General features: G+C 33.4%; 1 protein-coding gene across 1 annotated transcript in view; it reads right to left on the bottom strand.

The window, feature by feature from the left end:
- Positions 1-23,218, bottom strand: part of LOC129005649 (anoctamin-4-like) — a 59,308-nt gene that overhangs the window by 5,637 nt on the left and 30,453 nt on the right. The window contains exons 10-17 of the mRNA XM_054434608.1: positions 21,380-21,479; positions 17,377-17,484; positions 16,553-16,758; positions 14,986-15,152; positions 14,034-14,251; positions 11,353-11,517; positions 2,668-2,811; positions 1,140-1,309 (exon numbers count right to left, since the gene is read on the bottom strand). Of these exons, the coding sequence (XP_054290583.1) occupies positions 1,140-1,309; positions 2,668-2,811; positions 11,353-11,517; positions 14,034-14,251; positions 14,986-15,152; positions 16,553-16,758; positions 17,377-17,484; positions 21,380-21,479 (1,278 nt within the window). The remainder of the gene's footprint in view (positions 1-1,139; positions 1,310-2,667; positions 2,812-11,352; positions 11,518-14,033; positions 14,252-14,985; positions 15,153-16,552; positions 16,759-17,376; positions 17,485-21,379; positions 21,480-23,218) is intronic.

Raw genomic sequence — 23,218 nt, 5'->3', positions numbered from 1 at the left:
TAACTTTGCTTCAAATCATCGGGCTTCCCAATCTATCTATTCATAGAGCCCCATATCACGGGATGGCCACTGACGCTACTGCGGATTATATAAAAAGGGCCCTTCCCTCCGGTGTTATCATTCCGAGTCCGTATCGCCACCGATCGGTATGCTGGCTGTACTAAGTGAGTTTTGACATTATCTCTCTCTCTTTAATTCCTCATGTAGACTATTAATGTAATTCAGCATCACATATTGTAATTTAATAGTATAAAAAGGGCTATCTTGTCTTACGATTGTAATACTATTGCCTATTCTTGTATCAATTAAATAATGTTACTTATCATACTCCTCTAGTGTCACTTCATATTCTAAAGCTCTTAATTAGCTTTGTCCTAAGTGGCAACTAACGCTAATACAGCACTAAAATGAACAAAATTAAAATTATACAGTATCGATATCGAGAATCGATAAATTTTCGTATTGACACATCACTAGAGTAGGTAGTAATATGAATTCCATCTCCTGCTAGTTTGTTGTTCTTATTATAAAATTCACATTTTCATAACTGATTTAACAGGTTAATCATACATAAATCACTACATCTTAGTCCTAAAAAGGTAGCCACATAATTAGAGTAGAACCCCTGATATCCCTTTGGCATAACCCACCCCCCGGGATATCCGACTTAGTCTCTTACAGGGCTACTGGCCACAGAGCTCCTTGGGAAAAATTACACATTTTCCCTGATTTTTCATACATAAAAACCTGGTTTCCCTGTCGCCTAGTGTACCTTTTACAAGGGGTCAGCAGGACCATAGCCCAGTCTCGTGATGGTCGTATATGTGGGGTTCTACGTAATTTCAAAGTAATAATAATTTTTCTTCAAAGATAGCTAGGCAACTAATAATTGTGTGAGTATCATCGATTTATCAATTTATAATTGTTCAAGGTAAACATGGCTGCAATTTTCAAATGTTAATTAATTATGACTTAATTATTTTTCTGAACTCGTATGAAGATTTTTAAATTTAAATAAGTCCATCAAATTTTAGTTTACCTGTGTGAATTTTAGTTAGGTACTTGTTGAATCAAATTGCAAAGTTATGCCTTACTTTTGCTAGTCACTGTAGTTTTATTATGTTTATCTTGTTACTAACGGGTAAGCAAGTTCCAGGAAGTTGTTGAAGCACTGTTTGCCGACCATGATGATGGCCAACTGGATACAAAGTTCACTGAGGCAGCCTGCTGGATCACATATGTCTCCCTTCAGCCGTAGAAACTGTGAACTCCTAGCGTCTCTGTCCCCCGGATGACTGTAGAACCTTCCCTGTCAGAATGAGGGCAAGGTATTTCAAATATGACATCAACTTTCTTTAGCAGTTGAGACTAATCGTCTCATAGAGATTGGAATGGGTTAGAATAGTAGTGGATAAAGTTGGTCTCAGATTTGAACTGACTTGCTTAATGGCTGCGCCGGGAGCCGGGAGCAATGGAGACCTTAATTTACGTATAGCCCCATAGTTTAGCTTAAACTACAGGTTACTGAAAATGGAGCATGCTGGTCTCGTGGCAGAGCGCACGTCTACGATCCTCAAGGACCAAGTTCCGAACTCAAATCCTGCCAATCACCAATGGATTTAGCGATGTGATAACGCCGCAACCCTCTTGTGCTAGCCTGCAGTAAAGTCTAAAACGGTTCCAGGATAGAGCCCATAGAGTCATGGGATGTAAAAGGAGGACATTCAAAGATCACAAAATTGGTATCTAAGGCTGGTATGTAAGCGGGTATATCTGAGTTATATTGAAACTATTGAAAGTCAAATGACTTTAATTTCAAGACATTTTAAGTTTGGGATTATTTATCAGGACTAAAGAAAAAAAAAATGAAAATAGTGATTTAATTCGTTTTTCAAAAATAATTGAAGCAACTATGGAAAAAAGATACAAAGTTAATTTTTCCATGAAATAAGCTTTACCGGTAAAAAATTAACTGTACAGTCAACGTATAAACTCATAATTTACTTAGCGATCAACTAATGTTTCCTGAAGTTCAGGGAGCTCCCTCTCTTTTATAAGATAGCATGCTGAAGATAATTCTTTACAGAAAATTTTCTCTGAAGATCACTGATTTTATATAAGAGAACTGATAGTAGACTTCCTGATAATGATGTGGTTGAAAAAAATTGGGATGTATATGTAGCATGGAATGTATTGGAAAGTATCAGATATTGTAAATTGAAGCATCTCCGTAGTGTTTTTGCCTACACTTATTATATAGTAGGCCCTATTCAAGATATACAAGATGGCCACAATATGTAGATAAAAGGATGTTGTGAAACATTTTGATCCACCACTCCCTAATAGAACGCCATTATTGGTCATTGGTCATTATCAGTATCAACATACATTCACCACGTCCACTTGACCATATGGGACTGAAAGGGCTGATTAACTATCAACTATCAGATAACTAAATGATTTATTGAATTCAATGAATATATTTGTCTATTTATTTAACATGAATATGATAACCAGTACAATCCTAATAAATAATATATCATTGAAAATAAAAATTTCAGTAAAAAAATGTTACTATCCTAAAAAAAATGGCCAATTTTCCATCATGAAAATATGACTCAGTATACTCAGAAGAGTCGAACCCCTCTAAGACCTTACAAACCTTACCTTAAAAAATGCAATATAGATGAGAGAAGAGTAGAAATTCATAAACTCAAAAAGGAAAATCTTGAAAGTGTAGCTATCTTCATACTCAGTCTGAGTGCGAGGGTTCTCTTTATTTGTAAGCCATAAAGCTAAATGATGATAAACCTGAAATTATGAAAGTCGGTTTTAATTTACAACATAAAACTCATCTTCAAAGTAATGTGGGAACTTATTTTCTTACAAACGTTTAAAAGAAAAGTCTAGAAAGTTCAGAAATACCGAAAAGAGAACAAACTATAGTATAAACACAAAATTACTACAGGTTAAATCGTAGTTATAATAGTTGATCAGCTGCTCGTAGTATTATGTATTATTTTTCTTTAAGTGTTGCCAGCCTATTTCCAAGCGTACACGGATTACGTGCATAATAGAACCACGCTGTTACGTTGGAATCCTGATGCGCGCTAAAGTATAAACCGTACGACAAAGTATAAACCGTACGACAATAGTTATTTGTGCAACTAGTGAGCAAAGTGAGCAATTGACTCACTCGAGAGAAATCCTTACTCACAGGAATGGTTTCTCGAGTGAGGCTAAAAATATGTCATGTTTCTTTACTAATTTTCTGTGTTTGTTGTAACTGTAGGAAAAATATTTCTCTGGAGTGAGGCAATTGCACTTTGCACTCGAGTTGCACATTATATTTTTCCTACAGTTACAATAAAACAAATAAATTAGTAAAGAAACGTGACATATTTTTACACAGAAGTGAACTTTTAATATGACATTATTTAATGATCAACACGATCAACAACAGTACAACAGCTGACCAGCTGATTTACAGCCAGTGCTAGTGCTGCCAACGTATTTCGCACGCATACAACCTTGCCTGCATGTTACGCGCTCACTATTTCGTACCTTCACATTGCAAATCTGGAGTGAGACAAAGTAATTAGAGTGAGACAATGTTAACATTGTCTCACTGATGAGCAAATTGGCCACTTTTCTTTCTCAAATCAGCGAGAGAACATGTACATTGTTAGGTAACTGTAGGAAATAGTTATTTGTGCAACTAGTGAGCAAAGTGAGCAATTGACTCACTCGAGAGAAATACTTACTCACGAGCCGTAGGCGAGTGAGGAATGGTTTCTCGAGTGAGGCAATTGCACTTTGCACTCGAGTTGCACATTATATTTTTCCTACAGATACCATAAAACAAATAAATTGGTAAAGAAACGTAACATATTTTTACACAGAAATGATCTTTTAATATGACATTTAATGATATGACAGTACAACAGCTGACCAGCTGATTTACAGCCAATGCTGCCAACGTATTTCGCGCGCATACGACCTTGTCTGCATGTTACGCGCTCACTATTTCGTGCCTTCACGTTGCAAATCTGGAGTGAGACAAAGTAATTAGAGTGAGACAATGTTAACATTGTCTCACTGATGAGCGAATTGGCCACTTTGCTTTCTCAAATCAGTGAGAGAACATGTACATTGTTAGGTAACTGTAGGAAAAGTATAAATATGCAGCAATTAGCAGCTTTCTGTACTTAAACAGTACAAGGAAGCCAACTTTGTCGGGTGACTGTAGGAAAACACCTTTTTTCGCAGCTAAATGGTGGAAGGCTGGATTTTTATATGTGATAGAACCATATAAAAGGTTTATGATCCCAGAAGTCCCCACTTCAACCCCTTGAGCTTTTCCCCCACCCCTCCAAACCTAGAAATTGCACTGTATTACTTAATTGACCATAAGTCGAATACCATGTATACTATTATGCTGCAATTTGTTTTATTTTATTCATAATTAGTTATGACAACTTTTGTGTTTAACATTTTTTTCTAAAACCAGTATTTAGGGAGATATAGAATTTAAACTTCGTTAAAAGCCTTGTTTCAGAGTACACAATTTTGTTTTTCTCTATAGGTATGTACTTTTAAATAGAAATAATTCTAAATTATGGACCGGACAAAAGTTTTAGTACGTTCTTCAAGGTTTACAAATACAATATTTGTTAGTCATCTATGTGAACTGGTGAACAGCTGGGCGTCGGCAAATAAAGCGCATTGAAACTCCTCTGCGCTGCGTCGTCGCATCTAGTCCAGTCAATAAACGCATAGACTGCCTCTTTTCGTAGCTAAATAGTGGGAAGCTGTTTAGCTGGATTTGTTATATGTGATAGAACCACTTAAAACCATCGATGTATAATTATACATCGATGCTTAAGACGTGTATTTTCGAAAAGTCCCCGATTCTCCTCCTTGAGCTTTCCCCCACTCCCTCCAAACCTGGAAATTGCAGTAGTTTACTTTATTGGATATAATTCAAATTCTACGCATGCTATTGTATTGAAATTTTATTATTTATAATTAGTTTGTTTACCACTTTTGTACAGGTATTCCTTTAAATATTTTAACAGGGTAGGCATGTTTAATACATTTGAAATATTTTTCAGTGTTTACAAAATATATTTTAAAACATGTTCAAAACATTGAGTAATATTTAGCTCTGAAATGAACATGGGTGCAGTAAAACCTTTTAAAATAGTTTTAAATGTTTTTAGAAATATTTATAAAATTGATATTAAATATTTTACAATCCTTTTCAAAATATTGCAGTAAAACATGTTTAAAATAATGTTAAAAGGGTTTCAAAATATTTATCAATCTTTTAATAATATTTTGATATCTAAAATCAAATCTTTTAAAAATGTTTTTGTGCTACTAGGGTAACTGTGCCTCGCGGTCAGTAAAATTCTAAACAGTAAACTGCAAAAAAAAATGCCAATTAGATGAAACCTAAACATTTGTACATTTCTTAAATTTATTGTTGGTTTTAACTCGTTTCTCAGTTGAAATAATAATTTATTTTATCATTTCTATCAACGGCTACACATTTTGCAATAATATACATGGATATATATATACAATATTAAGTATTATTGTGATTAGGGCTACTACTATATACAATTGAAAACATTTTAAACACATTAGTACCCTTTCAACTCATTTTAATTATCAAACGACTAGTTTCAACACTTAGGTCATAGTCATGTTAACATTTCATAAAACAATTTTTATATATATACAGGGTGTCCATAAAAAACGTTTCAGGACTTTGGGAAATGAATCCCAATATCCTCTGAATAAGGCGTATATCCGAAAGTTATCATGATTTAATAAAAAAACAATCATCTTCAATAGTTGTGCCCCCATACATGCAGGCAAGACTATTTACGTGATACAGGCAGATTATGAAAATATCCTTTCTTTACACATTGTGTAAATGTGTCAATCAAATTGTGTTTTTTATTTTCAGTATTGCGAATCTGCTTTACTAATTGCTAGTACTAATTCGTGGTCGAGATCAACCATTTTTAGAGACTGTATACTGTGAATCTCAGTGAAGTTCTGTTCTCTTATATTTGATTGTTTTCATGTTAAAATAAAAATGAGTCAGCATAATAGTTACTTATTGGTTTGTGGTAGACATTATGTAAACGTTTAACATTGCTAGTAAAGAAGAAGGCGTCTTATGAAGTGTTTTAAAATGTCCGGTATGTGGACTTAAAAAAAACACCTGCTAGTTTTAATTTTTAAGTTTGATTAAAAATTCCTTATAAATATTAACGACAGTTTCCTACGTGGTTCGTGATATAATTTAACACAGGGTAACAACTCGTGGCAAAGCGGAAGCTAACCCTTGTTAGCGGGAAGAGTGAAGAGGGGGCATAGCAACGTCAGGACGCAGTTTGTATCAAGGATTAGTTTGTTGGTGAAAAAGTTTTACTGGCCGCGAGGCGGTTCATTTAGTTACGGACCGTGACTCATGGGTTAGCTTGGAAACAGATTGTTTTGGTACAGTATTAAATAAAAATTGCAAGGGTTAGGATTTGTATCAAACAGTTGAAAACTTAGTGGTGCCGTTGCTTACGACTGGGTGCGACGGGAAACGGAACACTGGCGAGCTCTGGCCCTAATCCGGGGTCGAACCCTTTTACGCTTCATTAGGCTTCAGTTCGCACACCAACTAGCTTTCCCCCCAAGAATACCGATCTCCCCAAAAATACCTGACGCGTGGGTAAGAGAGGAGGATGCTCCGGTGGGGGGAGGAGTGACCTTCCTGGAATAGAATTCTTATTGTTGAGATATTAAGTTAAACAAAATGTATTGTAGCCAATTCTTTGAATCACTAGAGTAATAGGATAAAGACGATTCAGGAAATGAGCTAGCTATTTCCGTCTTAAACTTAATATATGATTCCGTCTTAAGCATGAGTAATATATGAACAGCTCAGGAAATTACCAAATAGTTTCTAATAGTATATTTTCTGTTCCCTTAGTGCACTGTTTTGTTTTACAATAAAAACCAAAAACTTAGCTATGTTTTTTTGTGAATTTTATTATCGGATCATTATTATTGTATATTTATTATTGTCAATTTGATTTTTTAAGTTTTGTTATCTATTTAGTCAATCAAATGCATAAAAAAATTAATAGTTATATACATACCTAGTTGAGTTCACAATAAAAGTAACTTTAATTTGGACCGTATTTAAATAATGACGATTAAATTTGAAATAATAATGTAGTAACTAGTGTTGCATATACAACATTCGGTTGTGAATTTTCTTGTGCTTTGTCTTGAAACAAACATTAGTTATATATGAGCGGTCTCTGGAAGATCACGCGGGTTTGTATGAATAGTTTAATGATGCCTATTGATTTGTTTCTATTGTTTCAGTATAAATTGTTAATTCGATCAGTTTGTTAAGCGAATTTCCTATTCAAAGGTGTAGGCTTATTTCCGGAGGTCTCTTAGTAAAACTCCTGGGACTAATTTACTTTTTCGTTTTGAAGGGTCATAGAGGCCAAAAACACCATCCGTCCACATTTTTATGTCCGTCAGCACGATAACTCGAGCAAATATAGTCTGATTTTGATTCAATTAGGTATAAACGTGTAAACTTACGTTCAATAATAAATGAGGGATTTCCCGTTTTGAACCTAAAACAAACAGTTTTTCTATTTCTTTTTAAAAATTTTCTAGAGCTTCAAAAAAATTATTTAGTACCACGAAGCGTTGTTTGGTACGCCTGACGGGGGGATAAAATTCAACAAAAATTGTAAAGTAAATATTACTATGTTATTTTCATGAAGAATAAATAAACTGTTGCAGTTTGCTTGTTTATTGACGGATATTGTACCTAATACAATCGGAGAGTTTGTTTATTTCATACCAAGCTATCGACATTTTAACCAACAAACACTCTCTTGACTATCACTTTAGCAGCAAACTTAGGTGATCATTAAATCACTGTTATTTAATTTGGAAATAAATTAGACAGTTTTAAAGGAATATTTTTTTGTAAATCATAGGTAAATCTTAGGCGATCCTCTAGGTAAGCGGAAATTAGCTTAGTCTGCAGGTTAACTACGGCGGGGGTAGTTTATTATGAAACCGTTTACACTCCAAAGGATTTAAATCTGTACAAAAATTAACCAATAAAGAAAATTAAAGATACAAAAAATTATCAATTTGTACCATACAGTTACAACTAACTCATTAAAATAAATTTGATTCCGATGAGAAATCAAACTGCGTTATTTAAAAATCCTCGCCGCAGCAAACCTGCAGACTAAGGAAATTTTAATTCGTCTGTTTGGATCTCCAAGAAGAACTGGTAATATTGCGATGAGTACAATTTAAATTTATTTACTTATATACATATAAATAATGTTAACTAATAGTGGTTTTGTCCATTAGGGTGCCAAAATGCAAAAAAAAAAATATATATTGTTCCCGGGCCCAGGTCTTACGATGAAACCTTCAGTAATAGCATTTTTACTTAGTTAAATATCACTATTATAATTCCAATAGATAAATTACTACATCTATAAAATGTTATAAAATGTACATCTATGAAATGTACATTTATAAATATATAAAACTAGCAGAGTATCCGTTCTTCGTACGCGGTTGGCTTATAGGTATAAAATGATTATTGCAGTTATACTCTAGCTTTGCTTTTGCAATGGGGGAGGATAAGACTTGAGAGAATTCGGTTCTTTATATTTACGGTATGCTATAGTATTACAGATATAGTTCAGTATATACAGTAGGCCTATAGTAGCCTATTACATATCTACCATAGCCATTCTGTTCCACCCCTGCACCTGAACAATATAAAATAGTAAATTATCAAACATTCACACAATATTACAAATTATATATTAAATTAAAAACATAAACATTACTGTAAAAATTCCTACTTTGACAGTTCTCATAGTGTATCAAAGCTTTTTGGTGCTGCTTACTTCAAATTAGCTGGTATCTCAATGGAAAAATATATAATAGTGTGTTGGTAAACCTTATCACTTTTTAATGCTATTGAATATCATAGAATAACTTTATTGGTGGAATCAGCTGACAAAATTATTTAACTCCTTTTAAATGTGAATACGCATAAGGTTAACATGGGAAACTCCAGAGCCACTGAGGCGGAGCCTGAAAGGAGTTTTGAAATAACAATATGCCTATATGTTAATCGGGAATGTGAGCTATCATCACCCCAAATTTCAGCCCAATCCGACCAGTAATTTTCGTGTTTACTTGTCACAAACATACATACATACATACATACCGGTACATCCAAACTTTCGTATTTATAATATTCGTAGGATGTTCTTGTTAGAAGAATCATTTAATTACTGCATTCAATAAACCAAACTTAACTATATTTTCTAGGCCTATTACATTATATTAGCCAATATTAGCCTAGTTAGTAGTGTACCATAACTTAACTTGACATAACTTGGTTAACATGGTTAACATAACTTGACTTGACTAACATGACTTTTCATTTTAATTTACCAAATTAAATTTACTTATCATCAATTGGTCATTTTTTTAACACAACGTGATCATTCCTATTTTGGTACTAAGCAAAGTATAATTTGAATCAAATGTAACAGTTTTAACTGAACTTAAATATACAATACTAGCGGAATACCCGTGCTTCGCTACGGTAACTTTCAAATTGGTAGAAGTTTTAAATGAATTAGTGTCGTATAAAATTCATATAAAAAGTTTGTATTATCAAAATTAAAAACAATCTGAAATTAGTTTTGAGGGGTTCTATTTTCATTTATTATCATAGAACCAACTTGTGCAGTTGAAATAGCTGACAAAATTCTGTATTTCGTATTGAATATAAATACTCATATAGACATGGTAAACTCCAGAGCCACTGGGGCGAAGCCCGAATTTCATTTTTGAGATAAGAATATGTCTATATGTCAATCGGGAATGTGAGCTATCATCATACCAAATTCAACCCTGTCGGTTTAGTATTTTTCGCCTTTACTTGTCACAAACTTCATCCATCCATCCAAACTTTGTCACTTATAATATTGTTAGAATAAGCACCGGTTAACATATGACTTTTAACAATAACTGGTCTCCTAGTTATATAACCAAATAGTAAAGCACAAATCATAAAAATAAAGCTAAAATAATATAAACAAAACTTCGTCTACCCCAGCGATCAGTGTGGACGTATGAACTAGACACGAAAATCAAGCTTCAAAATTTACAATGGGATGAGAAGTCTACGCCTTCACTCTCCTCACACTCTCTCTCACTCTCCCGCCCCCTCTTTACTCGACCACCCCTTTCCCCCAGTCCCAGCGAAATACCCGGTATGGTACTGGCGGGGAGAATAGGCTTATGCCAGGTAGTCTTCTCCACTCGCCTCGACACTTTAATGACCCCTGAATTTACGAGTTCGATAAGACGACTAGCCAGTTCTCCTACACTCGGGTGCGACGCATCCGTCGAATCGACGGACGACGGTGCGCGGATGTTTACACGCGCTCTATTTGCCGATGCCCAGCTGTTCACAGTTCATACCTAGATGACTAACCAATAATATATTTGTAAACCTTGAAAAGCTTATTAAAACTTTTGTTTGGTCCATTACATATTATTTCTATTTAAAAGTAACTTATATATAGAGAAAAACGAAATTTTGTACTCTGAAACAAAGCTTTAAACGAAGTTTAAATTTGTTATCTCCCTAAATATTGGTTTTAGAAAGAAATGTTAAATACAAAAGTTATAGGAAACCTAATCAGAAGTATAACAAAACCAATTGCAACATGATAGTATACATAGTATTCAACTTATGATCAATTAAGTGAAACACTGCTTTCTAAGTTTGGAGGGGGTGGGGGAACGTCAAGGGGGAAAGCTTAAGGGGTAGAAGTGGGGACTTTTGGGAAAATACATCTCTCATGTGGTTCTATCACGTATAACAAATCGAGCTTTCCACCATTTAGTTGCGATAAAAAAATCTTTATTTACTGACAAGGCTTTAGGAATGGGAAGTTTTGCCTTGACTGCTTTTCCATGTTTTTACAGTAGATATTGTATATCTCGCAAATAGGTTTATTGAAAATATTACCTTCTTTTGCTCCCCTGGCCCACGTTTTTGCTCAAACATTTAACATTTTCTGTGATTATACACCTTATAGATATAGGGGGTAAGGAATTGCAATACATGTCAACTAACTAAGGAAAACCATAACAATAATTAAAATAATCAAAAAGATCACATTTAATCCATATTACAGGGGTGTGTATCTTTACTTTTCTTATACCTACTAATTGTACCCTTAAGTTAATGCTGTTTACCTTTGTAAGAATCATGATGATGACCAAGTTGATGAGAGCAGCAGTCATAGAAGTGAAGATCTTGGCGTGCCTTTTCACAAACACATTTCCACCCTCGTATATAACAGTAACTACGGACAGCCTGTAGATAATTGTGCCCAACACGGCACTCACCACAACACAGATCTGCAAAACAAAATATAATATGAATATGAATTCACACTCTACAATCCCTAAGCCATATTTTACTATTAAGCTTTAGCTATGTAAACCAAAAACGTATGGAAACTACTGCATAGCCTACATTTTGACCTTTCTTGTAAAAAGATTTAAAACAATGTATAAAAAAACAAACATTGATTTTATCCATAGCAAATAAGCATAAAAATACAACTCTCAAATTGAAACAGTGCCAATACTTAAGTATAAGACATGTTCGATTAGTGTATAGGACCAAGGAAGTATTTCGTATTAGCCTACTAGAGGGGAATTGATGATGAAATAATTCATTAATTTATTAATCAACCAGAAGAACGCTTTGTATCAACAATTAATTGCATTTACCTCTAGTAATCAGAAAATAACCTCCTTGAATTACATGTTTTAAATTTCACGATCCGCGCTCGTGCATGCGTCGTTAGCTGTTACTGTATGTGAAAGTTGGTCAACCATTTAAATCGCTGTCTGGAAATAAATCAAATGCTTAGGGGGTCAAACTTTTGAAGCCCTTTAGAAGCATTATATCCTACTCCCTTTATCAAAATATCCTTTTTAATTACCACTTTGTGTTGCGCTAGATCTTTAGCTTTAAAATTACACCTCAATCGTAAAAATCGGTGAAGTAGTTCGGGTGAAAAATGGCTGTTACAGCTTATTGAATTGGGTAGATTTCTGGGGCTAAATTTTTGGGGGTAAAATTCCAGGTGTCAGGTTTATTGTGATTTTTATTAATTGCAACTGTTAAGTAACCCGTGAAATGTGAGTTGATTGAAATAAATAATAATTTATCCGTATAAAAAAAGTTCGCGGCCGGAAATCTACCCCCAGACATATGATGTCAAAATGACGTAGGCGTTTTTTCATGGGGGTAAATATCCGGGGGTAGAATTCTGGCAACCCCCACTTCAGCGGGGAATTGTTATGCCAATATGTGGGTAAGAATGGTTTTTGCCTGGGTTTGACCTTCAAATTAATGTAACCACCCAGAGTCGCCGGAATTAATGTCCGGCCCCGGAATTCTACCACTTTTAACCAAAAACCATTCATACTCACATGATATTTGTTAATGGGCTGTCTAACCAAAGGTCAACGTTAGATAGGGTTAGGACCGTTCCCTCACTAAAAACGGGAAAATGTCAATGGCGTAGACAAATAAAATAAATAAACAAGCTAAACAAATTAACACAAATGTATTAATCTTACACTATCGAGTGAAATAGTTTTAAGTAAAAAATATTTATATACAGATTATGTTAATGGTTTGGTTTACAAACCACATATGAAAGCTACTGCATAGCCTACATTAATTGTGACCATTCTCGTTAAAAAAACTAAAAAAATGTATAAATACCCCCGTAGCAGCAAACCTGCCGTCTAAGCGAATTTCCATTTACCTGAAATGATTTTCAATTCATCTATTTAAGTAACATTATGTTTAACGAGTACCTTGGTTTGCTGCCATAAGGAAACTAATAAAGTGTGTTTTTATGTAAAATAATTATAGCTTAATATAAAATCAATAAGTTTGCCAGGTTTGATCAAATAATATATCCATAAACAAGCAAACTACAACATTTTACAATATAAGAATAACATGGGAATTTTAGTTTTACAATTTTTTTTAGTTTTCAACCGTACAAAACGTACAAAATCACTTTAATATACTGAATTATTTATTTTTTTTAGCTCTTTAAGAAGCTCTAGAGAGAAATTGGGAAATGTTATGTTTTGAGGGTCAAAAATGAGAAAACCCAATTTTTACCCCATAAAACCCCGTTCCCATGGTCCGACCATGCTGGACCACGAACTCATTCAAGTTTATCCCGCCTTACACCTTCAAACCAAATTTCATAAAAAAAAAAAATACTCAAGTTATCAAGTTCACGGATACATATACCTGCATATATATATCGGTCCCGGGAATATGTCTTACCGTGCCACCTACGGTAATAACTACTTCCCTATAGGGAAATTCGCTAAAATACAAAAATTGATTTTATCTATAGCAAATAAACATTCAATAAAAATACAACAATCTAATTGAAACAATAGGCCTACCAATACAGTACACAACATGAATATAAAATTTAACAGTTGTTTTTCAAGTAATTCTAAAAAATTTGAAATTTTGTAGCGACTTTCATTAGACCATTTTAATGATTTTCTATAGTTATTGTTTTATGAATTATTAACTGTTTGATGGTTAAATTTTAAATGTATATACTTATGTTAAATAGTCTTTAAGTTAGTTGGTTCAAGCTTTGTTACTGTTTAGGGGAAAAAGCTAATAATATGGCTGACTCAACATGTATTGTAAAAAAGACTAAAGTAAAATCAAGAAATCCTGTGGACAAGTCCTCTATAATACCTATGCAGCTTAAGTGTTAAATGGATCTGTATTGCCTTTGTATTGAGTGAGTAAATCAAATACAAATTATAAATACACAGTAAAAGTCTAGCATGGAGAGTTGAGAGACACCTACCATAAAGAAGACCATGCTGCCCGTGACAGCGAAGCGTAACATTTTGTTCCAAGCAGGGATGTAGGGTTCCTTGCGTCTAGTAACAGGGTTAGTGCGAAATGTTTTCACTGTAGCCTCAAACTCTGGCCTCGGTTCCTCGTCCTCCTCCACATTCTGCAAGTCCCACTCCCAAGCAACTACAGCCTGCTTGCGCTTCCATAGCTCCAAAAAGGTGGTTGCTACAAATCATTCATTATACATAACAAATTTCCTCAAACTGAGATGACAAGATATAAATAGTAAACATATAGAAAGAACTGGTTTCAGCTCCTACATGGAGTCATCGTTAGGCGGCCGATGATGGCTCAATATAGGAGCTGAAACTAGTTCTTCCCTAATTATATAGATTAGTTAATTGTGGTATTTAAACCTTTATTAACATTATTCGGCAGTCTGGGGGCTAAAATATACAATGAAGCTATTTCAATTTTTTCCATCAGTTCGTGAATCATAAGAGGGTTCTCTTTGGTGCCTATCCCTCAATATATATGTACCCACTTAGCCATATGTACAACACTTAGGACTTGTAAGAGATTTTTGTGTAACACTATTTGATAATATTGTGAATACGAATAATTTTCCTTTCTTCCTTAATTAATTTGTGCTAGTGTCAAGATTATATTTTCTACATTATTTTTTGTTGCTGACCAAGTTGATGGGTCATAACAATCGCTATAGTTTACAATTGGTTTTTCCATTTGTGCTTGGTAAAAATAATCGCATATTCGACAGAAATTAGTAATTTAGATCAGCACAATCTGTCGGTGGCTCACATCAACTACGACGATTTTGATTTAAAAACTGGCCAAAACATGGGGTTCCATCCGTCTAGTTGTATCAATCGTCAAAGGTTCTATTCACAATAACATGTTCAAACAGGATTGTACATGTTTTAAGGAAATCCCTCCCTTACCCCAAAAAGACATGAAGATAGCGAACAATACTGTGGCAGGGTTGTCGAAGAGATAAGTTATCTTGGCAAAGACGCAGCTTTCCCCCAGTCTTTGGTAGTCACAGGCTTTATCACATTGAGGACAAAGAGTTATGTTTCCTGCCAATGTACTGTTGCAGATCTCCTTGCTACAACAAACATTCATAGTCTATAGTAATAGTGATAAGAGGATATCTTGAGAAGACCCCTGAAGATGCCACACAACTTGGCGAAATAAAGCACAAAATACCCACTGATCTAAATATGTATATGTTTATTAGACTAGTCTATGTGAAACGTTATGATATAGAATATTACACTATCAAATAAGGTCCATGACCACTTTACCAGGACAAGTAACCTGACATTTATTAATAAGTTTAGGCTTAGTAAAACTTCAAATTCATTGTTACGAGTCCTCAGGATAAACTGAAAACAAGAAAGTTTCAGCAAAATTGTCTTTGAATGGATTGTGGAAAACCCATTCCTCCATGATAACGAGTTTTAAATATGTCATCGGATTATTCAACTCTGTATTTGGATTAACATCATGGTTGAATGTGACTTAATTTGTGCCACGATTACTAGAAAAATACCGGTATGGATCATAAACATAAACAAATTACGTTGTTGGCCCGAATCCTATAGTAATAGCATTGAACATATGTTTTGGCAGTTCCATTTAATCAATGTTAAATAATGTTTATTTTCGGGCCAAAAACGTCATTTGTTTATGTTTATGATACACACCGGTATTTTTCTAGTATTCGTGATTTATGCGTAATATTATTTTACACGTGGCACTTTCTATTACGTATATATAAATGTTTAATGACAACAAAAGATTATATTCTATTCTATTCTGCTCATAGGGTTACACGAACACATTACCTACTCAAGAACTACAGACATCAACAATAAAGGTAAATCTAATGTAATGATCGCTTCTTGAAACTGGTACAACAACAAGATGTATAGACCCTCGTACATTAGGAGTACAACACTGGTATAACATGATTATAACCACAGTTGCGCTTTTCTATATGTGTATTGCTTTATATGTTAATTATCTATAGTTTTTTATATAGGCATTGAATGATATAGTTTCCACCCAATTTACACTATTGACCTGCTTTCCAAGCCAATCTTTGAATAAATAATCAAACATGGAAATAGGTTTTCAGTCAAGTAGGTTAAAAGATACCATTACTAAACAGTTCAATATTAAACAAAGTCAAGCCATCAGTCGGCACGATCTTAGTTTCTTAATGACTTATTCTGAATGCCTTCGTTACACATTCCCAAAGAAAATCTAATATTATTGTCCTGGTTTGGATTCATACACTCTGACCATTCAAGTCTTGAGCCTCAGACAGTGTAGTATAACAGGTACTTGAAAATATACAAAGAGGTATTGATATCGAATTAGATTAATTTGTTAACTTAGGAAACGACTCTTATTTTTTCATATTTAAATATTTGTTGTTATTTTTTTTAAGACGGAATAGAAGCTAAGTAATTATAATAATAAATATATTTGCAATACTACCTGGGAATGTTATCCCTGGAATCCATGGACAAAACACCGTAGATAAAACATAGAAGACCAGCAACTGATGCAGGTATTAACATCTTTGTGTAGAATCCTAACCAAGTAAAGTAGAGTGCGATCTTGTCTCCAAAGTACTTTCGCACCAGCCAAAGAGGTTGCTTCTTGTACCAACGTCCTGGTCTAGCCCACTCCGTGTACAGCAACTGATATTCATTGAAAACAATGTCAATATAAAATATACCAGCAGTGCACATAGTAGTTTAAAGAGTTACTGCATTAAACGAATAAACAATTAATCAAACTAATGTACAAATTAATTAACAAAATATTAATCTAATGTTTGATTTGGATCCATATTGGAAGTGTATTTATTTATTTATACATGCAATGTAATCTGCTTTAGCCAATACATAAGATCGAGAAAGTTTAGATTACTAACAGTTTTTGTATATCTAGGATAACACGATTTTAATGTGTTGCGACAAAACAATACAAACACTTACCGGTAACAATACATACTACAACTCAGTAGAATAACAATAGATAGATATAAGAATAAATAAATTTAAAATAGAATAAATATAAAAATATATAAATATACCAATATGATATAAATATAACAATACATCATCAATGTGTAGGTTGATGGTATATAAAAAACATATTTTATACTACAACTATATTTTAATGTCTTAACCTTAGGACTTTAATGCATTGGCTGTGTTAAACCGTGTATAAGTTTGGATGAAAATTGCATATAAAGTCTATATTTTTATTTTTTGCTATACAGTATAAGTATTGCTAGAACAGTTTTGACCTACCCTGCGGTCATATATGAAGCCATTTCTAGAGGGATGTTTGTGGCTACCCTCGTGTAAAGGGAAAGCACTGATGTATGTACCATTGTTGAGAAGCCTCCGAATGCCCACCTGTAGTCAAACAGAACAAAATGAGAAATCAAAGATTGGACAAGCAAGATTAGTAAATTGTTATCCAAGAAACAATTTGAGAGCCATTTTCTAAAAGTGAAGCATATATGTAAAAGGAAATTATATTAATTAATGACAAAATCTTGAAAGCAGCTTTTGGTTCATCTACGCTATGGAGTTTTATTAATGGATTTGATTATGAGAAGACATATTGCATGATGGCAAAAATAAATGAACTTTTCCTCATAGTAATGTTGCCTAAGATTTCAAAATATGAAGCAACTATATGTTATGTAAACACTATTTGAGTAATTAATTCTACAAAATGTAGAATATAAAATTGCCGAAATATCACGATTTTTAATTGTAAAATGAGGCAGAATAAGGTGAAACCTGCCTAGCTTAGCCTTATCCTACCTCAATTTACAAGAAAATCAGTATATTTCAGCAATTTTTATTAGTATTTTTGAACTGGTGTTGAAAGTGTTCCTGATATTTTTCATTAAATCAGCCATTTTATTGTAATTTAAATTAAAAGAAAATTAAATGACCGCCATTTTAAAATTTTGAGTAGGACCAAGATAGTTCTATAACACGGGCCTGTTTACTTTAACGTAGATATCCATTTAAAATGTTAATCTTCATCCAACGATAAATAAGTCAATTTTAAAAACACAAAATGGTTTATGTTGATGTTTGAGAACAGTTTTATTCTTGATTTTCTCCTTATTTTGATCCAAGGAATCACTACTAAAATTATGTACCCACCCTTTTGAACATACAAACTACGTAGAACGCGTTTGTATATTTGTTTTTAATCCTTAGGTAAAAAATGTAGAAACGTCATACTGTACCAGATTTCTAAATTCTACCAATTCAAAATGGCAATAGTTTAAAATGTTCAAAATGTATAAAAATCTTAAAAATTTGCGGTTCAACTGAAAGTTAGTTATTAGGAGTTTTCGTTTTAGCAAATTGTATGAATAATCCAACGGTACTTCAATCGTACAGATCGGTCAATAAATGATCAAGTTATTACAACTTTTGTGAGACCGTGTATATGGATGTTATGATGTCTAATGGGCCCCATATAGGTAAATGTGTATAATTGCACAATATTATTGAACATGTATGGCGAAACACAGATTGCGCAATATATTGAGTGAATATAAAAAGTTTTGAAAATTATTGAAAAATATTTTTAAAAAATGAATCGTGTGTGGGTAGTATTGCGCAATATCCCGTCAGTCTGCTCGAGGTTGGTCGTTTTTGTATAAATAATGTGTTTTACATGTTTAAATATTGTGAATTATTTAGCTTTACAACTACAGATAAAAGCAGTATCGAATTTCCTAATATAAGGCTTAACCAAACGCAATAACTTATCAAACGATTCTGCGTCTAGTCTGAGAAAGCTTTTAAAGCCACTTGGTTCACTTCGAAGCTCATTCAGCAGCCTCATATTTGTAAAGGCTGTTTGTGTGCCGCATGTGTCATTCCATTTTTTTTCAACCACTCCTTCATCCACACCCTATATTCTTCCTATTCTTCGTCTTCGCCAGCAATACAACTACAACACACGCTGCAGCATACAAATCACACATGATAACTAAACTAAAACAAGTTACTAAACTGAGGAATTTTGTTACTAATACTGACGACTTTAACGAGGGCTTTAAACCGTGTATAGTGGCTCTTATTCAACAAGTTTGCGCAACATATTGCACAATTAATATTGACCGTGTATGGCCTGCTTAAATATCGTCCAATAGTCCAATGCCATCGACACTTCGCGTCGGCGAGGAAAGGTACGGCCATGCATGGTCACGCAAAAATGTAATATATTAGATTTTCCTTATCCGATTTTTACATGAGGTATTGTAAAATCGTAGGGTTAGTCACGTAATTTTTTTGTTTGTTTAATAATAGTTTTTTAGTATAATCATTTAGTTTAATGAAAATAAATTTTAAATGGTCTCCATTTTGAATTGGTAGAATTAAGAAACCTGATACCTTGTACAAAAGCTAATCCTACCTGTCATTACATATGCAGTTTGTTTGAAGTCAATCACAAAGGATACATACACTCTTATTTAGCATTTAAAATTCCCTATCAACCAACACCAACTTCAGCTGATGAATCACAGTTTTTGGGGCAAAGCTTTTTTTGCCGGTGATTTTTTAAGGTGAAGGAGTGCGATTTTCGGAAAACGCTTGAGATATTGGGTAGAAAACTTAATTCCTGACCATGAAAATACTTTCAAATCTTTGCCTGTACACCTAAAATTGTTAACACTTAAGAAAGCGTTTTCAAAAAATCGCACTCCTTCACCTTCAAAAATCGCCCTACTTCTAAATTTTGTAAAAAATCCGAGAAATTTTACAAATTTTAGAAGTAGGGTGATTTTTGAAGGTGAAGGAGTGCGATTTTCGGAAAACGCTTGAGATATTGGGTAGAAAACTTAATTCCTGACCATGAAAATACTTTCAAATCTTTGCTAGCTCTTACCATTTTCGAGCTACAGCCGTTTAAAAAACACGTTTTTCTTAAAAAAGGGGGCGAAAATTCAAATTTTGAACTACCATAACTTTTGATAGGATTGAAGGAGAGATCTCTAGTTTCCGCCATTCTTTTTATTTTTTCATGCCCTCATATTTGATATGTCAAAAGGTGTACCTTGTAATTTAAAAAAGTTATGTTAAGGGTAGGGGGTGAATGGGAACTTCTCATTAAATTCACAACAATTGTGGCCCCTACGTAAATAGACGATTCCCGCAAACTGCATATTTCTATCTATTGCAGTTTTTACATAAATAAAGAAGCGAGTAAAAAAAAACACCGTAGATACACTTATAGATACAGGTGTTTAAATCACATACAGACAGACAGAAAACCAGACATTTTAGACTCATGTTTGCATGATGGGTTTTCATTGTTTTGACCTAAGGGACAAAGAAAGAGCGTCCCAGAGAGTTTATGTACAGCCTGTATATCTATGTCCGTTAGCACAATAACTCGAGTAAAAGTCATCCGATTTTGATTTTGTACAAACAAGTAAACCTACGTTTATTCGAACGACTACGCAAACAGACAAGATTGGTCTATGGGACACATGGTTTTATGGGGTAAACATTGGTTTTACTTATTTTTTACCCTAAAACGTAAAATATTGTAATTTATTTCTAAACAATTTTGCAGAGCTTAAAAAACAAATAATTTAGTACATTTAAGTGTTTTGTGTACATTTGATGGTTATGGAGAAAATTCCAAAAACTGTAAACATTTAAGATTCCCATGTTTTTTTTAGGATACGTTAACTTTTCTGTAGTTAGCTTTTTATGGAGATATATAGAGTGCCCCGTAAGTAAGTACAAAGAATTCAGAAAATGGTTTAATGGGCCAAAATAAAACGAAAATTGAGAATGAACCGTTTTCCAAAAATGCTTGGTTAGTTTGACATCCGCCATTTTTTAATAATTGCTATTTTCGAATAACTGTGAGGTATTAAACGTCACCTGCGTGGAATTATTTTCAAGAAAATATATGTATAGTAATTATTTTTAGAGAGGTTATATAGTTGTATGTTTTAAATCTATTTTGTAGTGTAGCTAGAGTAACCTAAAATCCACTGATTTTAGACCTTGTATTTTAAAGATTATAACTGTTATCTAAAACATTACAGGTATCTGAATGGATTATAAAACATATTTAATATTACTGTGAAGGACCTTATAAGATGTCATGTTACCATGCATTAAACTGTTATATCTTTTCCATGAACCATGTTTGACTGCCCAATTAAAGTAATAATTAATTTTGTTTTTAGGTTTTTTTTTACTTATTGTCCTATATAATGAGTAATTTTTAACGTACATCATAATACAATGTACATACCCTCGCACCATCATCGTATTTAGTCCTAAGCAAGATCTGCCACACTACTTGACTTCTCTGGGCTGATGTGTAGAAAGATTCACGATCCTTCACTACAAACCTGTGAAACAAAACAACTAGACTATATACTGTCCATCGCAGCTAAACACCTTACATCAGCGCCTTGCTCCCATCCCTCTGCGACGATTAGGCCTAGTCTTAGAATCGCTGAAACATTAGAAGTACCTGTTTTTGTTTATTTCATGTTATCAAACTTTATAATTTCTTTCTTATCGTAACATAATACGACTCACTCCCACGCACGGGTTATCCCATGTGGGATTAATTTCGTTTATTTTTTTTAGATAATGGTCTTAAAACTTATTTCTATTGTACACATATACTTTGTAAAAATTGTCTATTTAAAACGTAATAAAGGAAATTTTGATTTGATTTGATTTGATTTCTTGTCATAGCTGAAGATTGATGTGAAGGAAATCGCTCCAGCCAAATAAGAAATGCATTTTTTGTTGGAGTCCCTGACTGTTGGTTAATCCTGTGCTTTTTATATGTTATCAATGATATTTCAAAATCTCACTTAACATAAAATTAAATGCTTAGTAAAGATCAATTAAGCATTAAATTGCTGTACTGAGGATTGTTAGTTTGCATCCTATCATAGACTAAGTAACAAATTATTGGTTTTATATTATCTGTGATCCTATTCACCTACGTACTTCACTAATACTTAAATGACCTTTTTTTGCGGAATTGAGAGTCCATCCCTCTAGATCAGCAAAGAGCCCTGTGTAAAAGTTTTCTGTTGCTCAATACTTCAATACAACAAACTCAATTGTTTACTCGACGCTGTTACTCAACAACGTTCGTCTGCATAAATGTTAATTGGCTCATATATATTTATGCAGTACAGATGGAATGTCATCTCTAGGACAGAAAAATGTGTCCAATAGTCCAATGCAATATTTTGTGTTATTTTCTCTAGTTCCAAATAAAAACAAGCAATTTTCCTTATGGTTCATAACATTCTAATCATATTTTATCGTCAACTGATATTAAATAAGTTTTTCCAATAAAGACCACTAAAATTAGGGTTAACATATTTAAAATTAAGGTATTGCATACCCATACCTATAGTAACCTTTGTTATAATTTTTTTTATATATCAAAACAACAAATAGTAAATATTGAATAAAACAATTTATCTCATTCGCTTCATAACAATTAATTAATTTATAACTATCAGAATTCAAGTACAACACTTTCGTTCATAGTATAACAGTGGCTTTGGAACTAATTGTACAATACTTTCGTTCATAGTATAACAGTGGCTTTGCAACTAATAGTACAACACTTTCGTTCATGGTATAACAGTGGCTTTGCAACTAATAGTACAATACTTTCGTTCATAGTATAACGGTGGCTTTGCAACTAATAGTACAATACTTTCGTTCATAGTATAACGGTGGCTTTGCAACTAATAGTACAATACTTTCGTTCATAGTATAACGGTGGCTTTGCAACTAATAGTACAATACTTTCGTTCATAGTATAACGGTGGCTTTGCAACTAATAGTACAACACTTTCGTTCATAGTATAACGGTGGCTTTGCAACTAATAGTACAATACTTTCGTTCATAGTATAACGGTGGCTTTGCAACTAATAGTACAATACTTTCGTTCATAGTATAACAGTGGATTTGCAACTAATAGTACAACACTTTTGTTCATAGTATAACAAAATCACAGACTAGAGTGGTACAATACTTGTCAGCGAGTGCTGTTAACAGTAAATTATGAATACAATTTTAAGGATTTTATGTTTTTATAAATGCCTAATC

The sequence above is a fragment of the Macrosteles quadrilineatus genome, unplaced genomic scaffold, assembly GCF_028750875.1.
Source record: "Macrosteles quadrilineatus isolate MER2022 unplaced genomic scaffold, UCM_ALF_1.0 Scaffold_28__1_contigs__length_1566739, whole genome shotgun sequence".
In the NCBI taxonomy this organism is placed as follows: Eukaryota; Metazoa; Arthropoda; class Insecta; order Hemiptera; family Cicadellidae; genus Macrosteles; species Macrosteles quadrilineatus.
Note: the sequence above shows the minus strand (reverse complement) of the source record. Positions and strands in the feature narration are given on the sequence as shown.